Source organism: Chiloscyllium punctatum, chromosome X, assembly GCF_047496795.1.
Source record: "Chiloscyllium punctatum isolate Juve2018m chromosome X, sChiPun1.3, whole genome shotgun sequence".
Lineage (NCBI taxonomy): Eukaryota > Metazoa > Chordata > Chondrichthyes > Orectolobiformes > Hemiscylliidae > Chiloscyllium > Chiloscyllium punctatum.
Window position 1 is genome coordinate 11,968,051 of NC_092791.1, and position 23,531 is coordinate 11,991,581.

The following is a 23,531-nucleotide window of genomic DNA, read 5'->3' on the forward strand; positions in this document are numbered from 1 at the left end:
CGGTGGTGTAGGTTAAGGTGGATTAGTTAAGGGTAAATGGGTCTGGGTGGCTTACTCTTTGGAGGGTCAGTGTGTACTTGGTGGGCCGAAGGGCCTGTTTCCATACTGTAGAAATTCTATGAATAAATCATGTCATCAACAGTTCAGAAATAACTGCCAGCTGTCCTTTACAAATGCAGTACTTTGCTACATGAGATTGCACTGAAGAATGATCTTAGTGCCGCTGTACACTGGTATCTTTATTAAGCTTTTGAGAAGTTGAGTATTTTCAGCAAATCTCAACCAACATCAGAACAGCATGGACACCTGAACTTTTGTCAGTAACTTCCCGCTGAAGTTGCTGATTATGACAGTGCAGATTAAATAATCCAAAATCTTCTGAAAAGTAATGTATATTGAAAAGCAGGAAGGTTGCAAGTCTGTTTTAAGAGCTACTTCTCTGGAAGCTAAACACAAGGCATAAGTGCACACTAGTGTAGAGTGCCACAGCGCTTGCACCCATCATTTTGATCTGCACAAAAATTCAAAGAAAACGAATTGCAGTCAAAGGCAGTCACATTGTGCTTGAACAATTGCAAGAGAGAGTGCTGAAGTGTACTCTATGTAAGCCAATACCGCTGCATCTGAATTCATGCAACAGCACGGTTAACAGCCAACTCTCCACAAGGATAATAGGGAATAGTAGCCAACTTCACTGGAACAATAACTTACTGTGCTAGACAGAGACAGGCACTGCTGATTAAGCAGAATCTACTGAAAAGGGCTTCTAAATTAAAGATAGAAAAGGAGGATAATGAAACAGATTTATCTTGCCCATACGGGCTCTGGGTGGATAATCTCAGAGACATGATGATCCTGGGCAGGGGTTGAACCTTCTGAAAGATCAAGAGAAAACATATTGGAAAAAAAATTGGGAACGATAACCGAAGAACAACCATCGCAGAAGCAGGACTCTGGGCTCAGAGAGGGAGTACACATGCTTCTATACAACTGAAGCCTGGCCAAATGTTGCTTACCAGTGCGGATAATAACTAAAATCTCAGGAGTGATTTTGAGGTAGCTTTATTTTGCAACCCAATGCAACTTTATAGTGAAGTGTTAAAAGTTGATTTCAGTAACAGTACAAGGTGTAATCATTGCGTCCACTGGCAGAGAGGGCAATGGACACCAATTACCTTCCTCAGCCAGTGGATGAGCAAAGATTCACAACAGCTACATATGTGCACATGCAGCCACTCGTGTACAGATCCAACATACATAAGGCAAGCATCATATGGGATAGTCAGAGTCATACAGCATGGAAACAGACCCTTCGGTCCAAATAGTCCATGATGACCAGGTTTCCACACTGAACTAACCCCACTTGCCTGTGTTTGGCCCATATCCCTCCAAATCTTATCTAAAAGGTTTTTTTTAAAATGTTGTAGCTGGACCTGCATCCACCACTTCCTCTGGCAGCTCATTCCACACACAGAAGTCCCAACTACCACTCAATACTAGTACAGGGAGTTGGGAAAAAAAAAGTGCTGACACAGTAGGTCACAGTTAATACAGCATTACTGCACGATATCTATTCTTCCTGCAATACTTTTGCGATTAAACGTTATAAGCGAAACACACTAGCGCAGTCTCTCCTGTTCCCAGTGATACAGCTCTATTCCTTCTGTCCACTCACTCCAGCACCCAAAGCTCATGACACTAACCTTTCCATGAAAGGCATGCAACATCCCAATCCAGCTCCCTGCAACCGAGGCCAAATTGGATTTGTTTTCAACAGATGCAGTCGATGACATTTGTGGAGGGACTGGTAAATGTCTGTCAGTCAGATGTGGAAGGATCCTTCGAGGGCTTGGACAGAGGTGAGGGGAGTGGTGTGGGTGCAGATTTTGCAACTCCTGCGCTGGAGCACGCCCCCGCTGTCACCATCACCACCACCAGCCTGCCCACACCCCACTTTTGGCACCTTCCCCTGTCATCGCAGGACTTGCAAAACCTGCACCCATACCACTCCCCTCACCTCCATCCAAGGCCCCAAAGGATCCTTCCATATCTGACAGAAATTTACCTGTACCTCCACTAATGTCACCTACTGCATCCGTTACATCCGATGTGGTCTCCTCTGCATCGAGGACACAGGACGCCTCCTTGCAGATTGCTTCAGAGAACACCTCTGGGACACCCGCACCAACCCTGTGGCTGAATATTTCAACTCCCCCTCAAACACAGGTCTTTCACCTCCTCCACCACCAAACCGTTACCATCCGATGCCCAGAGAAAGAACGCTTCATATTGTACCTTGGGACCCTGCAACCACATGGGATCAATGTGGATTTCACCAGTTTCCTCATTTCCTAACCCCCACATTATCGCAGTCCAAAGCCTCCAACTCAGCACTGCCCTCCTGACCTGTCCCATCTATCCACTCCATTCCCCCGACCCATCACCTCCTCCACCTATTGCCCCCCCCCACCGCCCATTTATCTCTCAGCCCCTCGGCCCATAAGCTTCATTCCTGATGAGGGGCTTACGCCCGAAACATTGATTTTCCTGTTCCTTGGATGCTGCCTGACCTGCTGGGCTTTTCCAGCACCACACTCTACTCATTCTTGATTAAGCACTGCCTTGATTTGGAAACCGGTGAGAATTTTAAAAACACTCTGGTGCCCCACCTTACACTTTCTCCATAATTGCCTCCAAATCCTACAATCATCAGATATCTATTGGCCTAATTCCAACCTCGTGAGCATCCTCTATTTTAAATCGGTCCACCATTTCTTGCTGTGCCCCGTATGGGGCAAGAGATATGGGGAGCTGGCTTTCAACTTCAGAGTGGGCTTGGGAGGCCAAATACTGGATTAGTGGTGCCGGAAGAGCACAGCAGTTCAGGCAGCATCCAACGAGCAGCAAAATCGACGTTTCGGGCAAAAGCTCTTCATTAGGAATACAAATGTCGTACTCTTGTTCTCGTTTCCTATCTTCGGAAACCTGTATGGGCCCTTACTTCATGTTCCTCCTTCAAGACACTTTTTAAAACCAACATCTTTGGTTATCTGACCCAACATGTCCTCGTGTGTCTTGTCTTGCATTTGCTTCCCAATATTTCAGTGAAATATCTTGAAATTTTATTAAAAAGGTGCTGTACAAATACAAGTTAACACTTGGCAGATTCCAAGAAATGCTTACACACTTCACAATTCTGTACATCTCAGGTTCTGGCTACATTTATGCTTGAAAAGCAAAGCAACTCATGATTTTCATTACAGATGTCAAGAGATTGACTCCAGTTCGGAGACAGGAGAGTCAAGCATTATTGAATGCTGTACAATTGGAATGGATAATGTTCCCATGCACCTGCTGCCCTTGACCTTCTAAGTGGCAGATATCATGGATCCAAGGGGTGCTGTTGAAGAAGCCTTCTATTGTTACTCCAGTGTAACCATTACATGCTGCAGCCACAACGCACGTGCCAACGATGGACAAAGCAAACGAGGGGTTAATGGACACAGTGTGTCAGCAGGATAACCAAAGTCGCATCCATGATCTAGTACGATAGAAAGCGGCCTGAAATTTATAACAGGGATGACATCTGCCAGCATTGCAGAAATCACTTCCTGAAGTAGTTTGTGACGGAAAAGCACCATTAACGCAATTCTACCAGTACCTGGTGTGAATGCGCCTGCGATTGAAGGAGATGTTGTTCCCAGCCTGAGATCGCTCAGCTCCTTTGGCAGGCCTGAGGGTATGTTACTCATTGCAGGAGCGCTCGGAGCTGAAAGAGGAACCTACAAAGAAAAGAAACTTTAGAATATAACCCTACATGTGTCATTACGAATATGGCAACATGAGAGGGGGGGGGAAAAATAAAATGCACATTTAAGATAGAATAATTTGAAGGCTCACTTGTACTTCCAATGGTTTCTATGCCTCCTGTAAACAATAATGGGAACTGTTTCAGTTAATTAACTGACCAATGTGGATTTCACAAATAGAAAACATCAAAACTACTACTGCCAGATATCATTTTGATACCACAGGCAGAATAGAAAAGCTCTCATTCCACTTTGTGCTTGCACCAACACTGTGGTCAGAAGTCCCTGCAGGACTAGGGCTCTTCCTTGCTTGATGCGCAGTGCATTGCGTTTTGCGCTTTAACACCATGTTCAGCGCCAAAAGGAATTGTACCATTCTCCTCGAAAGGAAAGGAGACCTTCCGCTTGGAGAAAGGGAACGGTTTATAACACCACCCAGGATCAACACCTCAATGGCACCATCTATAAACAGAGCAGTCCTTTTCCTTCAAATCTCTATTTTGTCAAGGTGACAGGACTAACCTCACCAACAGCACATCACTCCATCCACATGTAGTGTTTATTAGCACAGGGGATTAAACTTGCCAAGTCAAACTACATCTGCAGTGCTGGCAAAACAGGTATTACAGTCGAATCTCACCAACAGTGTCAGCCTGAATACCAGCTCAGATGCTCAGTGTGCAAAGTCAGGATTGATTTCCTGCTCTGCTGTGTTGGCTAATTTCACTCTTTTCTCTATTATTCTTGTCAAGTAGACAACTGAAGACATTTTAGGGTCATGTATAAAGAACAACCACTCACGCTTGGTAAGAGATTGCAACAGGGAGATTCACAAACCTTGCAAAAATTGCAACAGCATCTTTTTTATTTTTAGGGAGGGTTGGGGATGAAAGAGAGAACTCAATATTAAAGTTGTAGTTGTTCCATCCCTAATTCCACAAGGCAATCAAGCAAACGCCAGGAAACTGGGTGACCCATCACTCACTACACTTCCATTTAAATGAACTGCTGCACTCAGGAATGATGGGCTATACAGGACTTAATGAAAAAGATTTCCACATAGAAAGGGCAGACTTGTATTCATCTATTATCGTTCAAAACCTCAGGACATAACAGGCACTTTTGAAGCACAGAGCCTATTGTTATTAATGATTCAGGAATCAAGCACCAATTTGTACACAGCAAGGTCACACTAACAGCAGTTTCAGGATGAATAGTCAATCTGTTTTAGGGCTTCAGATAAAGCGATCAATATTGGAAAGGACGCCACTGCTCTTCTTTCAATAAGATGTGGAACCTAATTTCCACCTTAGAATCTTAGTTAAACATCTCCTCCAAAACACAGCACACATCTGCCCATCTAATACTTTTTACCACCTCCGTACCTACATTCCCTCCAATTTTTCTTGCTGCTACACAGACCTCAGGAGTTCCGTATGCAGAACCAAAAGTCAATGCAGTCATACATCAATGGGCACGTGGGGACAATGAACAGCTGCACAACCTTGCTCAGCACTGCACTGACACCAATGCTTCAAACATCCACCAAGTCAGAACGTTCCTCAAACATGCACGTACTTAATACTCAAGCAGCCAAAACCAGCACTTCGGGCACTGGGTTGATGCTTGAGCAACATTTTCACAAACTCCAGTCCATCTTCAGGGATATCTCCTTTAAACTGCATTCCTGTCTTGGACTTGCACTCTTTCCCTTTCCACACCTGTCTGGTTTGTATTTCCCTAGATTAAACATCTGCCACTGTCTGATCCAATCCACTCAGAACATGATATTAACTGATAAACTTACTTCCTATTACACATAGGTTCTCTCAAGCACTCCTCTCAAAAATTTACCAAACATTTCATACACAAGTGCACAGAGTTTTGATTTTTTTTTTGCAGCTCTGGGAGTGTCAAGAGTTATTAGGGCTCTTTTTTTTTGGGGGGGGGGGGGGGGGGGTGGAAAGCATGGTAAGAAAATGGGAGTTGAAACCACAACCAGATTAGCCATGATCTTATTGGATGGAGGAGGAGTAGGCTTCAAGGACCTAAACAGTATTTAGGGGTAGGAGGAGACAACGTTCCAGCAGCAAATGCAGTCGCCATTTTGCGCACAGCAAAATCCCACAAACAGCAAATTAGAGAGAGTGAGAAATTTTAAAAATGGTCACGGTTGGGAGTGGGGGGGAAAAATGGAGGAGGAATCTGAAAATCACCAGTGAAGGAAAAATATTTGCATTTACATAGCGCAACGACATCCCAAAGCACTTCATGTCTAACGAAGTAGCGTTGAAAGTTATTACTAAGTTAACATCAGAAATGTGTCACCCAATTCACATACAACAAGCTCCCACAAACAGCAATATGCTGGCATGACACAAAGGAATACATACTGGCCAGGACACAGGAAACCCTCTCCTCAAATAGCTTTTACATCCATTTTTGGAATGGATACTGTTGAACTTTTCATCTGAAAGACAGCATCCTCAGACAGCATCCTCAGACAGTGCAGTATTCCCTCAGTACTGCCCTGGAGTGATTTTTATGCAGAAGTCCTGGAGTGGGACCTGAACCCACAACATTTGGACTCAGAAGCAAAAAGGGCTAATCCGTGAACCACAAGACAACAAACCACAGTTTCAAGTCAGCTAAAGCCAAACAGTTAGCAACACAATGCTCAATACAGAAAGATCCATTTGAAGGATAGTGTTGAAATAGCCAAGATGAGAAGTTACCAAAAGTTACAAATTTGCCAGCCTTAATCTCATTTGTCCAAGCATGTTAAATAAGTATCTCAAACACAGGCAGAGAAAGACATCCACCACCTCCGTAACCCCATCTTTCATGGTACTTACCATTGGACTCGAAGGCAGGCTAGTGCGAAGAACTGGTGATAACTTTCTCTCAGATAAATGCTTGTGGATTGGTATCCTGTGCAGGTATCCATAGCCAATGCCACAGCCCAGACTGGAAGAGAAAAGGAATGAGAAATATTTAACCTACATGCCTCAGTTTGCAAACACTCAAGACCACATCAAAGTAATGAAAATTGCTCATCACAGGGATTCCAAAAACAAAAACAAACTTACTTTCTTGGGTTTAATTAAACAAAGGGACTTCAGTACCAAGCAAAGTGGAACGCTTCCATGCTTTGGATCTATGCACCCAGTGTCAAGCATCCTCAAAAGATTCAGAACACCGCTTTCTTTATTCACATTTGTGATTGGGACTAAACAGTGAATGCTTTTGTGCTGTCAATCTGTGATAAGCTAGATTGAAAGAATTAATTTGACACACTAGTGAAACACTTCCAACTCCAACCAAGACGAACATTCATTTACCACCGAGGCTGCCAATTTCCAATGGTGACACTGTCTAGGATCCACCCATCTTAACTGATCTGCTGCTCAAACCCTCACTCATCTCATCATTACCTTGGACTATTGCAACACATTCCTCATTGCTCTCTCACATACTGCGCGCTGCAAACTGAAATGGACCTGTACTCAACAGTCAAAGATCTGTACTCAAAGATCTTCTGTCTGTTAATCAATTCTCATTTCTTCATTCCATGTACTCCTCCATGCACACGCCTCTTGCTCCACCCTCACCTATCTCGTCCTTTCAAATAATCAAAGGACTAAAGATAAGCCCAACAAATCCATAACTGTGTTGCCAGAGTCTTTAGTAACACAAAATCCCATTCCGATCAGCTGTCCTCGCTGCTTTACACTGGCTTCTAGTCAAGCAGCATCCTGACTTTCCATTCCTCAGTGGGCCCAATTCTTCCTAATCTCATATCTTCCCCAGCCGCACAAGCCTCAAGATATCTACACTCCTAACTAGAGACTTGGGCATCTCTGATTTTAACTCCCTCACATTGATGGCTTTGAGTGGGACACAAGCTCTGAAATCTCTTCCTATTTCAACTCTCTTTCCTCCTTTAAAGATGTTCACTAAAAACCTAGGTTTTTGACTCAGCCTTTGTTCATCTGATCCAACATCTCTCAGAGCTCAATGTACATTATACATGATAATATTCCTGAGACGGTGCTTGGGACAAATTAGGTTAAAGATGTTTCAAGTTGCTATTGTCCAGACTCTGACTTTGAGCATCTCTACAAACAGCCCCAGCTTCTCCAATCTATCCACAGAACTGAATTTGCTCACCCTCGATTCACTTTCGTGAACCTTAACCTCAAATTTGCCTTCAACAAATCCACGCTGCTTTGTCTTCAATTAAAGCACATGTTCAAGTGACTGTTAATTTTGTCCCAAATTATTGTTTCTAAAACTTCCCTCACCACAGAGACTAAACTGATTGGCCTGAATTTGTTGGGCTTATCTTTACACCTTTCAAATAATGAAAGGACGAGATAGGTGAGGGTGGAGCAAGAGGCGTGTGCATGGAGGAGCACATGGAATGAGGAAATGAGAATTGATTAACAGACAGAAGATAGTACTTGTTGAGTACAGGTCCATTTAAGGATAAACCAAGACATCTTCAGTGTTACCAGAAATCACACTGTTTACTAGAGTCCAGGTCTACGTCCCACCTGCTCTAGAGGTGTATAATAAACACCTCTGAACAGGCAGATTTAAGGAAAAACAAACACAAAATTTATTAAATTTTTAGACAAGTCCCATCTGCTCTCAGGGGGTGGGGGAGGGGTAATACAATGTTCCATTGTGTAGGGTAACATTCTGGATATAAAGGTCTCACCCACTCCAGAGTTGTCTCATGACATGGCTGAACAGGTTAAATTACAAAAAAATTTAACAAGCGACCTGCTTGGGGTCTCTTGTGGCACAGTAGTCACGACCATACTTCTGAGCTAGAAGGCCTGGGTTCAAGTCCCAACGGCTCCACTGAACAGGTTAGGTAACATCTAGGAGCTTAGTACTTGGTTGAGTGATTGATTTCTTGGTGGGCTTCCCAAAACCAGAAGTCCCATTTGTGGGACCAATGAGTACGCTCCCCTCTCGCGCTATAAATGTTGGTTTTTCCCTTTGAATTGGTATTCTTGCAAATTGTCCTGATGAAAAGCTTCAACAAAATGCCTCATTTTGTCAATACAAAATAATTAGCTGTTCATACAAAAAAAAAACGAAGCTTAATGAAGTGACCTTCATTTTGCCATACTTACATAACCAGACTGATACCTCCAATAAATCAAACAGGCAGATCCAAAGGAAGCTCAAACAAACCTGGTTTAACATTCTGCCAAACACATTTTAACAGAACGCGTTGTTTGGTGCGCTCGAATTCTCTGCTGGATTGGGGGAGATTCTTCTGGAAGGCATTTGAACTGACAAATTACACTAGCAGTTTAAAAAAAAAGGTAAATCCGACCCGGTCGTACCTGCCCTCTCCACCCCATGCACTGTTAGGCGTGATAATCACCTCCCTACAATTGTCTGTCTCAGTGTTGTACACATAGATCTTTAGCGGTTTTCCATTGTGGGATTCAATCAAGGAGAACAAGTCTTCAGACTGCAACAGAAAGAAAAATCTGGGTAAGTCTGTGCTCTGGTTTGCTCCCTCCCCCGGATTTGTTTACTGACAAAGTCTAGCTTTTCCTCTTCATCCCTAACCCATTCACACTCCAAAAAGCAAAGACTCCGTTTGGTGAGAATTGTCCACTAATTGTTTCACAGTATATTTTTTAAACAAAATAGCAGATTCTGGTGATAGCTTGGCTACCAGACTATTACATGGCAATTGCCAAACCAAGCATACTTTAGGCAGCACAGATAAGTCAAGAGAGAACAAAACAGATACTTCTGCAATCTCTTGCATTGTCATTGGTTGGGCTGGAAAGAGGGGTCTTATCATTTCAGTTAATCCATAATAATAAACAAATGCAAATATAAATAATAAGCACAGTAACTGAAAGGAGAATGAAGAGAGGGGCAGATAAAATACAAAACAGAGACCACAGGTTAACAGAGCACTAGTCTGCATCTCCTGTGCCTGCTAGGTTACAATATTGTACATCAGATGAGCAAAATAAGGACTTGTGCAATACGTGCAGTTTTCAGAATAAGTGCATTGAAATATATATGAAGTAATTGCAAAAGCCAAAAAGGTACAGTACATGTACCTCACAAAGTAAAAACCACTGCCCTCAAATACTACAGGGTTGCCTCCAAAAATCAGTACCACAACGTTCTGTGCACAAAACCATTTATGGAATTTCAGTCAGCTAGAGATATTGCCTCACTCCTGATAAAGGGCTCTTGCCCAAAACGTCAATTCTCCTGCTTCTTGGATGCTGCCTGACCTGCTGTGCTTTTCCAGCAACACACTCTACTCTGATTGCCAGCATCTGCAGACCTCACTTTCTCCTCTTTCCATATAGTTTGCCTGGCAGTGCCTTTGGAGAGCAGAACAGCAGTGGTTAGCACTGCTGCCTCATAGCGCCAGGAACCCTGGTTAGATTCCAGCCTCAGGGGAATCACCTGCATGGAGTTTGCATGTAATCCCCGTATCTGCGTGGGTTTCCTCCAACAGTCTAAAGATGGGCAGGTTAGGTGAATTGGCCAAGCTAAATTGCCCACAATGCTCAGGGATGTGTAGGTTAGGTGCATTAGTTAGGGGAAAGTGTAGAATAATAGGGTAGGGGAATGAGTCTGCGTGGGATACTCGGAGGGTCGGTGTTGACTTGTTGGGCCAAATTGCCTGTTTCCATACTATAGGGATTCTATGATTCCATAACTCTTCATTAGAATCGACCTCTGCAGAACAGCACAGATGCTGTCACACCTGATGAATATTCCCAGCATTTTCTGTTCAAAGTAATTTGTGGGAATGCCAAGACAGCCATCAAAGTTGCCACCCATGCATGAGCAAAGGGTCCTGGTGACATCAGCTACTGGTAATGGATGTCCCTAAGCCAGAATGTATCTCCATGTCAACTTCATGCATTCTGTGCATAATAATGTCACTGTCTGTGCATGTGCAAACGCTGAAGACCAAATTTCCACATACCTAGAGGAGCCAGAGACTAAGAATCCAGGAGTAGGGGCAAGAACTGGTAAAGTAGCCACGATGGGGAAATGCCGGTGCTGGACTGGGGTGGACAAAGTCAGAAGTCACAACACCAGGTTATAGTTTATTTGAAATCAGAAGCTTTTGGAGTGCTGCTCAGTCTAACAGGTGAAGTCACTTCACCTGTTCGACTATGTCTGGTGTCATGTGACTTGTGGTAAAGTAGCAACAGCCATTAAGCAGTGCAGCCAGGCAGTTTCTCATGGCAAGCAGGAGATAGACAAAGGCTCCAGGCTGAATTTAGACTGAACAGCAAAGACTTTGCCCCAGCCTGGCACTTAGCAGCCACCAAATGCTCAAGGGCTGGCTCAATCTACTATCCCTGCAGTTGGAAAGCAGTGGCATCCCTGCCACTTTGCGGTGATGGTATACTGCCTGCTGGAGCAGCCTACACCTTTTGTGCTCCTTGTGCCACCTCGAAGAGGCACTCCTATGATATGCATGTTTTCTGTTTTTATTTTAGACTTCCAGTATCTACAGACATTTGCGTCTTCCACAACTTATTGCTCTGACAACTTTGGCTTCAGAAGGAACATATTTTCTGCAGTCTACGTGCTTATAGATACGGAATCCCAACCTCAAAAAGGTTAATGGATTGTTGGTTTACACACACAAATCCAATAGCTTCCCTGAAAGGAAAAGGAAACATTGTGCAGCTACCTCACGGAGGATTGCTTCAGCTCCAATTATGTAGTCTGTGTATGGTCTCAAGCCAGCCAGTGCAGCAGGGGAATTGAGCTCCACTTCCTTGGGGGGAAAGAAAATTGTTGAAACACAAACAAACAAACATACTCCTAAAGACAGGCAAAGCAAGTCACTCTTACAAACCCTCACCCAAGTGAGCAAAGTATCACAAGAGAGCTCATGCTTGTGCTTTGAAAAATTGTTCCCACTTGGTAAATTTAGCACACAATCAGCCAGCTATTTAAGAGGCAAAGCATTACAACGCACACACACAGGTATCCTAGCTGATATTTGCCCTCCCCATTCCAGTGTCTAATTGGATCACTTGAACCTCTAGCCTGGCTGAGTTCTGCCGAGATCAGGTATTAAACTTGGTATCTAGCAGTCTGTACGGTTCAGTGGTTCCTAAGTCACTGCAAGATGTCATTTTGAGAAAAGAAAAGAGGGAATTGATTCAATTTTTATAAGTTTTAGACAGATTACAAGTCACCTCAAAGTGGGATTACCCAGTCAGTCATAATACTCAGGAGTTTGATCAACCACTCAGATGAATGGAGGACTAATGTCAATTCCAAGCAGAAACATGCAGTCACTATCATTATTCAGACAAATGTCATTATCCTCAAAGTGATAACTAGAATATTGTGTTACATAAACACACCTTATTTAAAAACCAGACACACTTTACTGTTAGACAGTAAGTCAAGAGTGCGGTGCTGGAAAAGCACCACACACTCAGCTCTGATCTCCAGCATCTGCAGTCCTCACTTTCTCCTGTTAGACAATAAGACCAAGATTGTAGGGGCTCTTGTGGTGCAGTAGTAGTGTCCCTACATCTGAACCAGGAGGCCTGGGTTCAAGCCCCACCTGCTCCAAAAAGATGTGAGATAACATATCTGACCAGGGCGAATATTCTATTCATCACTTTGATAATGACGACAACGACAACAACAACAACATTTGTCTGAATAATGATAGTAACTGTATGTTTCTGCTTGGAATTGACGGCACATAGCACAGTGGTTAGCACTGCTGCCTCACAGCACCAGAAACCCAGGTTCAATGCCCGCCTCAGGCGACTGAGTGTGTGGAGTTTGCACATTCTCCCCATGTCTGCGTGGGTTTCCTCCAGGTGCTCAGATTTCCTCCCACAGTCCAAAAATGCAGGTTAGGTGAATTGGCCATGCTAAATTGCCCATAGTGTTAGGGGTAGGGGTAAATGTTGGGGAATGGGTCTGGGTGGGTTGCGCTTTGGCGGGTCGGTGTGGACTTGTTGGGCCGAAGGGCCTGTTTCCACACTAAGTAATCTAATCTAATCCTCCATTCATCTGAGTGGTGGATCAAATTCCTTAGTATTATGAGTGGGTAATGCCTGATTAGATTCCCTACATTGTGGAAACAGGCCCTTCCGCCTAACCAGTCCACACTGATCCTCCGAAGAGTAACCCACCCAGACCCATTTCCCTACAACTAATGCACCTAACACCATGGGCAATTTAGCATGGCCAATTCACCTAACCTGATGAAGGGCTTTTGCCCGAAACGTCGATTTTCCTGCTCCTTGGATGCTGCCTGACCTGCTGTGCTTTTCCAGCACCACACAACATTTCTGAATAGGCTGTTTAGGAAAATATCCAAAGACTAAGATTGCACTGCCTGAACAACAGTAAATCTTATGACTGTGAGATGGTGTTAGGAGATATTGTTATAGGCTCTCCATGAACCCACTCAGCTCGCTATAATAATTAATATCGGGTTCCCATTCATTCATAATCCTTTACTAACCCGTTATTTACTAAAACACCATCACTCATTCATAAAACCACAGCACTGTCATATCCAAATGTTAAAATTCCCTCAAACCCATTACTGCATTTCCACACCTTATTAGCCCTTGCTACAAGCAGTGTTTACTTCTGAATGAGTGCAGCATTCAGAACAATACCATCCCCACAGAGTCTCCATGAAACATAATATTAATCAACCCTTACCAACCATCTCCCAGACCCGAATAGATTAAGTACTCGTTAAATACCTTTTAATTGGGCCACTATCCCTTTAAGTGTTTCCACGAAATTGCATGAATGAATGAAACTCCTACTAGCAAATCGTAAATAAATCTCACAACCCAGCTGTAGTAATCAGTTTAATATCCTTCATTAAGTATAGGCACAATTTTTAACTTATTTAGAGCATATAGGCCTAGCATTTTAACTAATATTTACTAACTTAAAAGACAAAAGGACTAACACCTCCTAATTATGCAAGCAGACGGGACAGGTGTCCCATCAACACTGAGGAGATGGGTTAAAACATGCGTTGTCTTCCAAACCAGAAGCCCTGTAAACCTTTGTGTACCAGAGATTTTTTTTAAAAAGTAACACCATAGTAATAAAATTTTAATATACATAAGTAGTTTGGATAAGGGGGCTCTTGTAACAGCTGTATTTCAAGATTCTGTTGCTGCCTCAAACTTGTGCTGAGATTGCTGAATGAAAGAGGCTATTTTTGCCACACACTGATTCCGGTCATTATTTGACAACGATACCAGATATTGCTGCTATTTACACACACAACTTACGTACCCTAAAGTTGCCGGCTGACTTGTGCTGTGCACTTGCACTACGGCCTTTGCAAAGAAATACTCTATTAGCTCACTATTAAGCTACCACTGAAAGGCATAGAATCGGTCATAAAATTGCTGCATTTGCACAGTCGAAACAAAAAGTAAACACAGTACATAAAGTTAAGAAACAAAAGCAGAAATTGCTGGAGAAAGTCACCAGATCTGGCAATATGCAGTCTATGCATCTCCATAACTCAGCAGGTCTGGCTGCAGCTTCACCAGAAATTTCTGCTTTTGTTTCAGATCTTCAGTTCTATATTTTTCAGAACATTTAGCCCCATCCATTCCAGCCCAAGTATATTTTACAGCATGATAACGTGTTAATTACGGCAAGGTAACCCCGCTGACAGTGAAAGTTAACATCTCCTTCCCTGTATAATTTGACACAGAACTCATCCACACTAATTTACATAGCTTTCTCACTCCCTGCACTATTAATTTCACGATCTGTCAGTCTGCTCAGTTAAGGAATTGTGCAGTCGCTCACCCTGTCCAGTCAGGTCCAGGATGCCCTGACGTCCCCTGCTGTGATGGTCTGCAGTTCACACTTTCAACAACTTGCCATGCAAAAAAAAATTAAAAACCTAACTATGCAAAGATAACTGTGACTGATAGTAAAACATCGAGCCACTCCAAATGCAAGTGAGCCCTGTTCTGAAGAACCTTCTCCAATAATTTCCCGACCACTGATGGAAGGCTCACCGGCCTCTAATCTCCTGGATTATCCCTGTGGTCGTTCTTGAACAAAGGGACGACACTGGCTATTCTCCAGCCTTCTGGGACCTCACCTGTGACGAAAGGGGATACAAAGGCCGCATGCTGGCTCAGTGGTTAGCACGGCTGCCTCACGGCGCCAGGGACCCAGGTTTGAATCCAGTCTTGGGCAGCTGTCTCTGTGGACTTTGCACATTCCCCCCAGTGTCTGGGTGGATTTTCTCCAGGTGCTCTGATTTCCGGGTTAGATAAATTTATCGTGCTAAATTGCCCATAGTGTCCAGGGATGTGTCGGTTAGGTGCAATAATCAGGGATAGATAATAGGAGAGGGGAATGGACCTGGGTGAGTTACTCTTCAGAGGGTCAGCGTGGACCTGTTCCACACTGTAGGGATTTTATCTATCTATAAAAAAGATCTCTGCCAAGGCCACCTTGTCTCCTTCAGGATCCAATCAGGCCCTGGGGACTTATCTTCCTTAAATGTTTTTCAAGACACCCAACATCCTCTCCTTAGTAGCGAGATGTCCTCGAACATCAACATAATCCTCTCTAAATTTACCATCACCCACATCTTTCTTCTTGGGGAATACTGATGCCAAGTACCCATTAAGGACCTCACCCACTTCCTAGGTCTCCACACAAATTGCCTCCTTTGCCCTGGAGTGGACCTACCTTTTCCCTAGTTACTCTCTTACTCCTAATATCCATGTAAAACACCTTGGGACACTCATTGATCCTTATTGCAAAGGACATTTCATGGCCCCCCTCTAGCTCTCCTAATTCCTTCTTCAAGTTATTTCCTGCTTCCTTGGGCATTTGATTGGTTTCCTAAACCTTACATATGCTTCCTTTTTCTTTACATCTCTCACTGTGCAAGGTTCCCAAATCTGGCCATCCTGGTCTTTCATCCTCTCAGGGATATGCTGGTCCTGAACTCGGGACAACTGGTTTTTAAAAGACTCCTGTCAGGAACTGGGGGCACATAGGACTAATACTGTTCTAAATTTGCCTTCCCTGAATTTAGCACTTTTACCCGAGGACCAGTCTTCTCCTTTTCCAGAACTTGGAGAATAATGATCACTGTTCCCAAAATGTTGCCCCACTGAAATTTCGATCACCTGGCCAGGCTCATAGTCCAACTAGGGAAGGGGCTGTACTAGACCTTTTATTGAATAACCTACATATCGTTTCAAGAGTCCCTCCTTGATGCACCTGACAAATTCTGCTCCATCTAAATCCCTGGCACTAAGGAGGTCAGTGAAAATTGGGGATATTATAATAACCCACTACCACAACCCTGCTGTTTTGACAAAATTCCATGATTGGCAACTTGGGCACAGAAATGGCAGATGGAGGTTAATCCAGACAAATGCAAGGGGATGCACTTTAGAAAGATCAAATTTAGGTGTGAATTATACTAGAAATGGAAGGACCCTTAGGAACATTAACATACAGATGGATCTGGGCGTGCAGACCCATAGTTCCCTAAAAGAGGCAACACAGGTGGCCAAGGTGATTAAGGCAGCATATAGTTTGCCTCCCTTCATTGGCCAGGGCATGGGGTACACTGCTGGCAAACCATGTTGCAGCTATATAAAACCCTTGTTCGGCCACATTTGGAGCACAGTGTGCAGGTTTAGTTGCCACACTACTATGAATTGGAAGCTATGGAGAGAGTGCAGAGAAGGTTCACCAGGATGTTGCCTGGTCTCGAGGAAACATTAAGTAGTGTAGGATTGTTTTCAATGGAAAGATATCGGCTGACAGGAGACCTGATAGAGGTCTACAAAATTAGGAGAGGTATAGATGGGGTGGATAGTCAGAGGCTTTTGCTCAGGGCTGAAGTTTCAATTACAAGAGGGCACAGGGTCAAGGTGAGAGGGGAAAAGTTTAAAGGGAGATGCGTGAGGGAGGTTTTTCACGCAGAGTGTGGTAGGAGCCTGGAATACACTGCCTGAAGAGCAGGCACATTGGTGACATTTAAAAGGCATCCGGATGGATACATGAATAGGGAGGGAAGAGATGGATATGGACCAAATAAAACTTTTTTTAAAAAAAAGTTTAGTTAGGGCAGGATAAACAGCGCAGGCTTGGAGGACCAAAGGGCCTGTTCCTGCACCGTACCTTTGTTCACATATCTGTTCCTTTAATTCCTGCTGGCTATCGGGAGGTCTATAATATAGCCCCATCATAGTGGCTGCACCTTCTTTATTCCTGAGTTCTACCCATACAGCCTTCCAGGATGAGCCCTCCAAGATGTCCTCTATTTATCACAACTGTGACATTTGCCTTTATCAGTCATGCAACTCCCACCCCTTCTACATCCCTATCATGCCTGAAACCTCTAAACCCTGGAACACTGAGCTGCCAGTCCTGCCCTTCTCTCAACCAGCTTTCTGTAATGGCTACCACATCATAGCTCCATGTACTAATGAAGGCTCTCAGCTCATCTGCCTTATCTGTTATACTCCTTCCATTAAACCTTCAGACTGCATGTCTAGCAAGGTTCATTAATCTGGCCCTGCCTGTTCTTCATACCAGACATATTTGATTTTACACTTGTATTTTAAAAAAATAAAGCGGTTAGGATCTGAAATGCACTGGGCAAGAGGGTGGGGAGGCAGATTTAAGTGTGGCTATCAAAAGGACATTGGATCATTATTAGAAACGGAAGAACGGGCAGGGTTATGGGGAGACAGTTAGAGTGGAGTCGGGTCGGGTCAGGTCGGGACAAAGAGTGGCACTAGGTGAACTGCTCCTTCAAAAAGAGCTAGCCCACAGGTGACAAGCCAAATGGTCTTCTGCTGTGCTGCAACAATTCTGTGAAAATATTTGAAAGCCATTGAAATACTTTCGAAACCTTTCATATTTCACTCCCTCAATGATGCGAAGTAGCCCGGCACCTGAATTGGCGAGGAAGAACAGCCTGCAGGTTTCCCTTTAAACAAAGGGATTTTATCGGCCCACAGGGACCATTCACACTCTGCCAGTCAAACAAAACATCTTCAGAGTAGATTTTGCGCAGCTGCCTTTTCCTTCCCCTCAGCTGGTTCAGCTCTTGACAACTTTTCATCCATATGTTTATCCAATGACCATTTAAACACCCTTAAAGTTGGCGAGTCTACTACCGTTGTAGGCGGGGCATTCCACGTCCCTACTACTCTGAATAAAGACACTACCTCTGACATCTGTCCTATATCTATCACCCCTCAATTTAAAGCTATGTCCCCTCGTGCTAGCCATCACGATCCGAGGAAAAATGCTCTCACTCTCCACTCTACCTAACCCTCTGATTATCTTATATGTCTCAATTAAGTCACCTCTCAACATTCTTCTCTCTAATAAAAACAGCTTCAAGTCCCTCAGCCTTTCCTCTTGAGACCTACCCTCCATACCAGGCAATATACTAGGAGATCTCCTCTGCACCCTGTCCAAAGCTTCCACATCCTTCCTATAATGCAGTGACCAGAACTGGATGCACTATTCCAAGTGAGGTCTTACCAGGGTTTTGTACAGCTGCAGCGTGACCTCATGGTTCCGAAACTCAATCCCTCTACCAATAAAAGCTAACACATCATATGCCTTCTTAACAACGCACACTACACTGCCCCCACGACCAACTCCAGCCCCACACCAGGTCCCAGGCCCTAGCTCCCAGCCCTGCCATATTTTCACCATCCCTCCAGACCTCCCCCTCTCTGAGGACGAATGATCAGTCCTCAGCAGAAGTCTCACCTTCATCTCCCTAAGCTCCCGGATCAATGAGTTCGGCACGCGGCGAGACATCAAGCATTTCTTCCGCCGCCTTCACCTCTGCACCTTCTTCAACCAGGACACTCGCCCACCCTCTGACGACCCCTTCTCCCGCCTCCAACACACCCCATCCACTTGGACACCCCGTGCTGGCCTCTTACCTGCCCTCGATCTCTTCATAGCCAACTGCCGCCGCCGCGACATTGACCGCCTCAACCTGTCCACCCCTCTTACCCACTCCAACCTCTCACTATCACAACACGCAGCTCTCCACTCCAACCCCAACCTCACCATCAAACCAGCAGAAAAGGGAGGCGCGGTGGGAGTTTGGCACACCAATCTTTATACCGCTGAAGCTAGACGCCAACTCGCAGACACCTCCTCCTACTGTCCCCTTGACCATGACCCCACCTCCCACCACCAAACCATCATCTCCCAGACCATCCAGAACCTCATCACCTCAGGGGATCTCCCATCCACCACCTCCAACCTCATAGTCCCACAACCCCGCACCACCCGTTTCTACCGCCTGCCCAAAATTCATAAACCTGACTGCCCCGGCTGACCCATTGTCTCAGCCTGCTCCCGGCCCACCGAACTCATCTCTGCATACCTCAACACTATCCTGTGCCCCTTAGTCCAAGAACTTCCCACCTACGTGCGGGACACCACCCACGCCCCCCATCTCCTCCATGATTTGCGCTTCCCCGGTCCCCAATGCCTTATCTTCACCATGGACATCCAGTCCCTATACACTTCCATCCCCCATCACAAAGGACTCAAAGCCCTCCGCTTCTTCCTCTCCCGCCGATCCAACCAGTACCCTTCCACTGACACCCTCCTTCAACTGACTGAACTGGTCCTCACTCTTAACAACTTCTCCTTCCAATCCTCCCACTTCCTCCAGACCAAAGGAGTAGCCATGGACACCCGTATGGGCCCCAGCTATGCCTGCCTCTTTGTAGGATATGTGGAACAGTCCATCTTCCACAGCTACACTGGCACCACCCCCCACCTTTTCCTCCACTACATCGATGATTGTATTGGCGCTACCCCGTGCTCCCACGAGGAGGTTGAACAGTTCATCCACTTTACTAACACCTTCCACCCCGACCTCAAATTTACCTGGACCGTCTCAGACTCCTCCCTCCCCTTTCTAGACCTCTCCATTTCTATCTCGGGCAACCGACAACACAGACATTTACTACAAACCGACTGACTCCCACAGCTACATAGATTACACCTCCTCCCACCCTGCCCCCTGTAAAAACACCATCCCATATTTCCAATTCCTTCGCCTCCTCCGCATCTACTCCCAGGAGGACCAATTCCAATACCGAACAACCCTCCTTCTTCAAAGACCGCAATTTCCCCTCCGACGTAGTCGACGATGCTCTCCACCGCATCTCCTCCACTTCCCGCACCTCCACCCTTGAACCCCGTCCCTCCAATCACCACTAGGACAGAACCCGACTGGTCCTCACCTTCCACCCCACCAACCTCCGGATACATCATATCATCCTCTGTCATTTCCGCCACCTCCAAACAGACCCCATCACCAGGAATATATTTCCCTCCCCACCCCTATCAGCGTTCCAGAAAGACCACTCCCTCCACGACTCCTCGTCAGGTCCACACCCCCCACCAACCCAACCTCCACTCCCGGCACCTTCCCTTGCAACCGCAAGTGCAAAACTTGCGCCCACACCACCTCCCTCCAAGGCCCCAAAGGATCCTTCCATATCAGTCGAAAATTCACCTGCACCTCCACACACACCATTTACTGTATCCGCTGCACCCGATGTGGCCTCCTCTACATTGGGGAGACAGGACACCTACTTGTGGAACGCTTCAGGGAACACCCCTGGGACACCTGGACCAACCAACCCAACCGCCCAGTGGCTGAACACTTTAACTCCCCCTCCCACTCCACCAAGGACATGCAGGTCCTTGGCCTCCTCCATCGCCAGACCCTGACCACACGATGCCTGAAGGAAGAGCACCTCATCTTCCACCTAGGAACCCTCCAACCATACGGGATGAATGTAGATTTCTCCAGCTTCCTCATTTCCCCTCCCCCCACCTTATCTCAGTCCCAACCCCTGGATTCAGCACCGCCCTCTTGACCTGCAATCTTCTTCCCGACCTCTCCGCCCCCACCCCCTCTCTGGCCTATCACCCTCACCTCCTCCACCTACCATATTCCCAGCACCCCTCCCCCAAATTCCCTCCCCCCCGCTACCTTTTATCTCAGCCCGCTTGGCACACCAGCCTCATTCCTGAAGAAGGGCTTATGTCTGAAACGTCGATTCTCCTGCTCCTCAGATGCTGCCTGGCCTGCTGTGTTTTTCCAGCACCACATTTTTCAACTCTGGTCTCCGACATCTGCAGTCCTCACTTCCTCCTGCCTTCTTAACAACCCTATCAACCTGGGCAGCAACTTTTAGGGATCTACGTACATTGAGCAGCAGGATCTCTGTGTCATCGACACTACCAAGAATCTTACCATTTAGCCCAGTACTCTTTATTCCTGTTGCTCCTTCCAAAGTGAATCACCTCACACTTTTCCACATTAAACTCAAAGTCTAATGTCACAGGTTTGGGGGGAAAAAATATACAAGGCCAACTTTGAAGCAAAAAGCATTCCCTGCTACAGTAGAAGTGCATGGTGACAACGTTCCTGATGTTTACAAAGCAAAGCAATTTTAAGATACATATCGCCAGAGATTATATACTGTCATGCTGTTTAAACTCTTCAGTGAAGCGTTTTATCCATCTCTCCTTAGATCAACAGAAATCTATTGCCATTGCTTTCAAGGTAGAATTACACCACTGCAGACACTTAGTAAGTGCTTGGCTAGGTTGCATTAGTTGAGCACAGCAAATATACTAAGAAAGCACATTACATACCAAAACATGCCAAACGTTTTCATTTGCTCCTTCAAAACTGCAGAACCGAATGCTGACACCGAGCAAGCCCTGCCCGCCCCACAGATTACTGGGTGTTGCACTGACTTCGCGAACAGCCTGTGTCTTGGTGTTGTAAATGGCCATTTTGAGGGATTTTTCCACATGCCCTAGTAACAGATCCCTCAGTGCGTTGTCATCTTTATCCTGAAAGGAAGAAAAATGGATTAGGAAAAACAAACAAATGGCCAACTGGGAAAATTCACCATTGCACAACCAAGAAGGACTCATGTTTGACCCCAGGCCACACAGAATTAGCTGACTTCAGTAGAAATGTTAAGTCAGACAATGAATGTCACATACATCAGTGGCACCTCTGCTGACACAATAGTGTTTCAAACATCCAAAAGGACACCTGCCTCATTTCATGCAAGAGAAACAATTTAAAGACCTGTGGGCACAAGGTTCAAAGTTACAGCACTGGCCAGGATACAACTGCTCAGGAGTCCCATGCAAGGAAGAAATGAGCAAACTTAACTGCTGCAAATTCTGACATTCCATACTCCGCACAGGCACGCACAGACACTGATAGTTGGGAAAGGGAAAACAAAAATCTAAAATTACCAGGCTGTTCAGTGAAGTGAGCTGGGAAGCAACAGTTTGAGAAATGGAAAATATGGTTGCAAGAGTGATGTACAGTATTCCCAACACCACTTGAAAAAGGTGCAAACCACAAGCAAAACAAGTCCCAGTTCACCCCACCTCTACCCCAAAAGATACACAAAAAAAATGTTTTAATGTTGCATAATCCCTCAGTAAGCCAAGCTCAACTGTCATAATTGTCTCAGATATGAATATGAAACACTTTAATAGCAATGAACCCATGTATGCCAAATACAGCAAAAAGAAAGTCTGGAGTTTCTCCTCCTCACCAAGAGACAAATTCCCAGCAAGAATGAGCTGTTGGAAATTATAGCCCACAACAGTGAGATTCCTATCAGTCACCTTGTAAATAGGACAGTCAAATTTTGAGTCAAAATGATCAAATTGCCTACCATGACTTTTTTTTGGTGTTTCAACATGCCAAAATTGCACCAACAGGAAATGAAGATTCTGTAAGAGTCTAAGAGATGGCAATGATGGTTCTAGTACTGAGCAACTCAAAAAGGTATTTCTGTCTTCCTGTTCCTAAAGCACTAAAGCATGTAAGTAGTCACCAATCTCCATGGCAAATCAGTCACATATTCAGCTCACTTGTACAAGGTTATTATTAAAATTCACTTGCGGGGTGTGAGCTTTGCTGACTGAGCCAGCATTTATTATCCATCCCTAGCTGCCCTCGAGTAGATGGTGGTAAGCAGCCACCTTGACCCACTGCAGCCACAGGCTGTAGGAAGACCCACATACTGTTAGGAGAGAATTCCAGGGCTTTGACCACGTGACACTGAAGGAACAGCAATATATTTCCAAGGCAGGATGGTGACTGCAACTTGCAGGAGGTGGTGTTCCCATGCATCTGCTGCCCTTGTCCTTCAAATGGAAGCAGTCATGGGTTTGGAAGGTGCTGTGGCGAATATCTGCAGTGTATTCTGCACATGGTACACACTGCTGCTACTGAATGTTGGTGGAAGAGGGAGTGGATGTTTTCCCTGGATGGTGTCAAGCTTCTGGAGTGTTGCCCATCTAGACAAGTGAGGAGTGTTCCATCACACGCCTGACTTGCGCCTCATTGATGGTGGACAGGCTTTGGGGAATCAGAAGGTGCAGGACTCCTCACCCTGGACTGCTTTTGTAATGACTGTTTTTATATGGCAATTCCAGTTTCTGTTCAATGGTAACCCGCAATATGCTGATAGTGGGGGATTCAGTGATGTAATGCCATTAATTTACATAAATGATTTGGATGCGAGCATAAGAGGTACAGTTAGTAAGTTTACAGATGACACCAAAATTGGAGGTGTAGTGGACAGCGAAGAGGGTTACCTC

The 23,531-nt window shown here is 45.1% G+C and overlaps 1 protein-coding gene across 2 annotated transcripts in view; it reads right to left on the bottom strand.

The window, feature by feature from the left end:
- The window catches only part of LOC140471366 (Golgi reassembly-stacking protein 2-like), a 66,488-nt gene that overhangs the window by 25,121 nt on the left and 17,836 nt on the right, over positions 1–23,531 (bottom strand). For both annotated transcript variants that reach the window (XM_072567403.1, XM_072567402.1), the window contains exons 3-7: positions 21,549–21,752; positions 11,521–11,607; positions 9,173–9,303; positions 6,665–6,776; positions 3,662–3,782 (exon numbers count right to left, since the gene is read on the bottom strand). In XM_072567403.1, the coding sequence (XP_072423504.1) occupies positions 3,662–3,782; positions 6,665–6,776; positions 9,173–9,303; positions 11,521–11,607; positions 21,549–21,752 (655 nt within the window). The remainder of the gene's footprint in view (positions 1–3,661; positions 3,783–6,664; positions 6,777–9,172; positions 9,304–11,520; positions 11,608–21,548; positions 21,753–23,531) is intronic.